At 47.7% G+C, this 1770-nt stretch overlaps 1 protein-coding gene across 1 annotated transcript in view; it reads left to right on the forward strand.

The window, feature by feature from the left end:
* Positions 1-1383, forward strand: part of LOC109959629 (uncharacterized) — an 8666-nt gene extending 7283 nt beyond the window's left edge. The window contains exons 3-5 of the mRNA XM_020599146.1: positions 110-522; positions 682-728; positions 1115-1383. Of these exons, the coding sequence (XP_020454802.1) occupies positions 110-522; positions 682-728; positions 1115-1343 (689 nt within the window). The 3' untranslated portion in view covers positions 1344-1383. The remainder of the gene's footprint in view (positions 1-109; positions 523-681; positions 729-1114) is intronic.
* Positions 1384-1770: the final 387 nt, after the last annotated feature.

A 1770-nucleotide genomic window follows, 5' to 3' on the forward strand; every position in this document is an offset into this window, starting at 1 on the left:
GCTCTGCAACACAGCTGAGAGGCATTGTCCGATTATCCACTCCCTGGGTGTAGCACACAGCTGAGATGCATCCTCTGATTAACTTACCTCTTGTTTAAATCACTGGCAGACGCGCTCTCATTTGCCAGTATATTGAAAATTTTCGTCATCACACTACATGTGAATCTACGTTCTCCAGCGAGACTCCAGTACTCTGGTGCTCTCCTATTTTTCTCCACTTCCTGGTTGTTTCACCTGGTGTTTCTCTGGGGGCATCTGCCTCGGGCCCTCGCTGCATTTGAGCTCCACGTGCAGCGGCTTGCCTCCTCCGAGCTATGCCACTTCAGCTCGCCTTCTCTGAGCTCCTGGCTGCGCTCCCTCATTCTGCGCGGGCGGGCGTGCGCATGCTCCCTGCACTCGGCTCCTCCACGCCGCAGCTATCTTCACCCCAGGACTTCTGTCTCAGTCGGTTTGCCTCTGCAGAGTGGGATCCCAGCCTCTCTACTGCCTCCTCTGATTAAGCACTCCAACCTCTACTCTCAGGTTGCAAATTCTCAGTCATCCAGGTCATAGTAAGCTGAAAAAACTTCAGAAAAATCAACTGGACTAGGTTTTTAGGTCGAAGACATTTCACCTCTGATCCAAGAGGTGATCCATCAGTTCGGAACTGATCAGTTTAACCTCTACTCTCATTCCCCACAGACTGCACTCTCCTCTGTCCCTGGCCATCTGCTCTACCCAGCTCCCAGGTTAGTGTGTGACATTTCAACAATCACGCTCATCTTCCCTTTGCTCTCTCTGCTACTCCAGAACCCTGGTTTATCTCCCAAGTATCCACTTCAGTCTTCACTCCACCAGCCCCATCGTCCTCTGCCAGACCTCAGTAGTTGCATTAACTGTTCCTCTCCTTACCTGCACTGTTGTTGTAATAAAGACTCTTAATCAGAACTGTTGTCTGCCATCTGAGTCCAACCCGCTAGCTCACCTCGCTCCTGCGAGTGAGCAACCATAACACAAACTGCATTTACCTCATACAGTAGTGTGTTGATGTCATGTAGAAACGTTATCTACGTATTGTGCAATGTAAGGTAATATAAATGCTTTGCAAATGCTTTACCCCTTTCTCTTATGCCAGGTACAGAAGGTTGTACAACAAGAAGTTCAGGATGTGCAGGCGTTGCACACTGAGGAGCACTACTGTGCGCAGCAGGTTGTCTGCTACAGAGAACAGGCATGAGGCCAGGCGATCCATGTCATCTTGGGATTCTGTTGGGTATCCCTGCCCCCACTCATGCAGGAGCTGTTGCAGAAGCAGCAGAGGGCTCTGTGGGTCAGCTTGTGATATTTTTAGGCATTTCTATTGAGCAGCGCTTTATTGTCCTGGAAGAGGTCTTGTGTCTGTGGTACATTCCAAAGTAAACAAATTTAATCATAAATGAGAAAAATTAATGGCCAGTAACCTCCTCATATTCTCAATTTGAAGCAGCTACAAACAGCAGCTGTGGTGAATGAGAGCTGCTTTGTTTACACCTGTGGTTCTCAAAGTGTGGGGTGCACCCCACTAGTGGGGAATAAAGACATGACAGGTGGGGTGCAATGAACGGAGAAAATTAGAAATGGGTCATTAATACAAGCAAATTAAAATAATATCAGTGTAGGGCCCAGGAGAAAAAAGTGGAACCATAGTGTAACAATAACGGTTTAACCTCGACATGTTAACTGCTGCGCAACAATATAAGGAAACTTTCATAGAGAGGGCCAATAGTGTACGTAGTGGGCATAATAACGTAA

The sequence above is a fragment of the Monopterus albus genome, unplaced genomic scaffold (assembly GCF_001952655.1).
Source record: "Monopterus albus unplaced genomic scaffold, M_albus_1.0 scaffold40.1, whole genome shotgun sequence".
Lineage (NCBI taxonomy): Eukaryota > Metazoa > Chordata > Actinopteri > Synbranchiformes > Synbranchidae > Monopterus > Monopterus albus.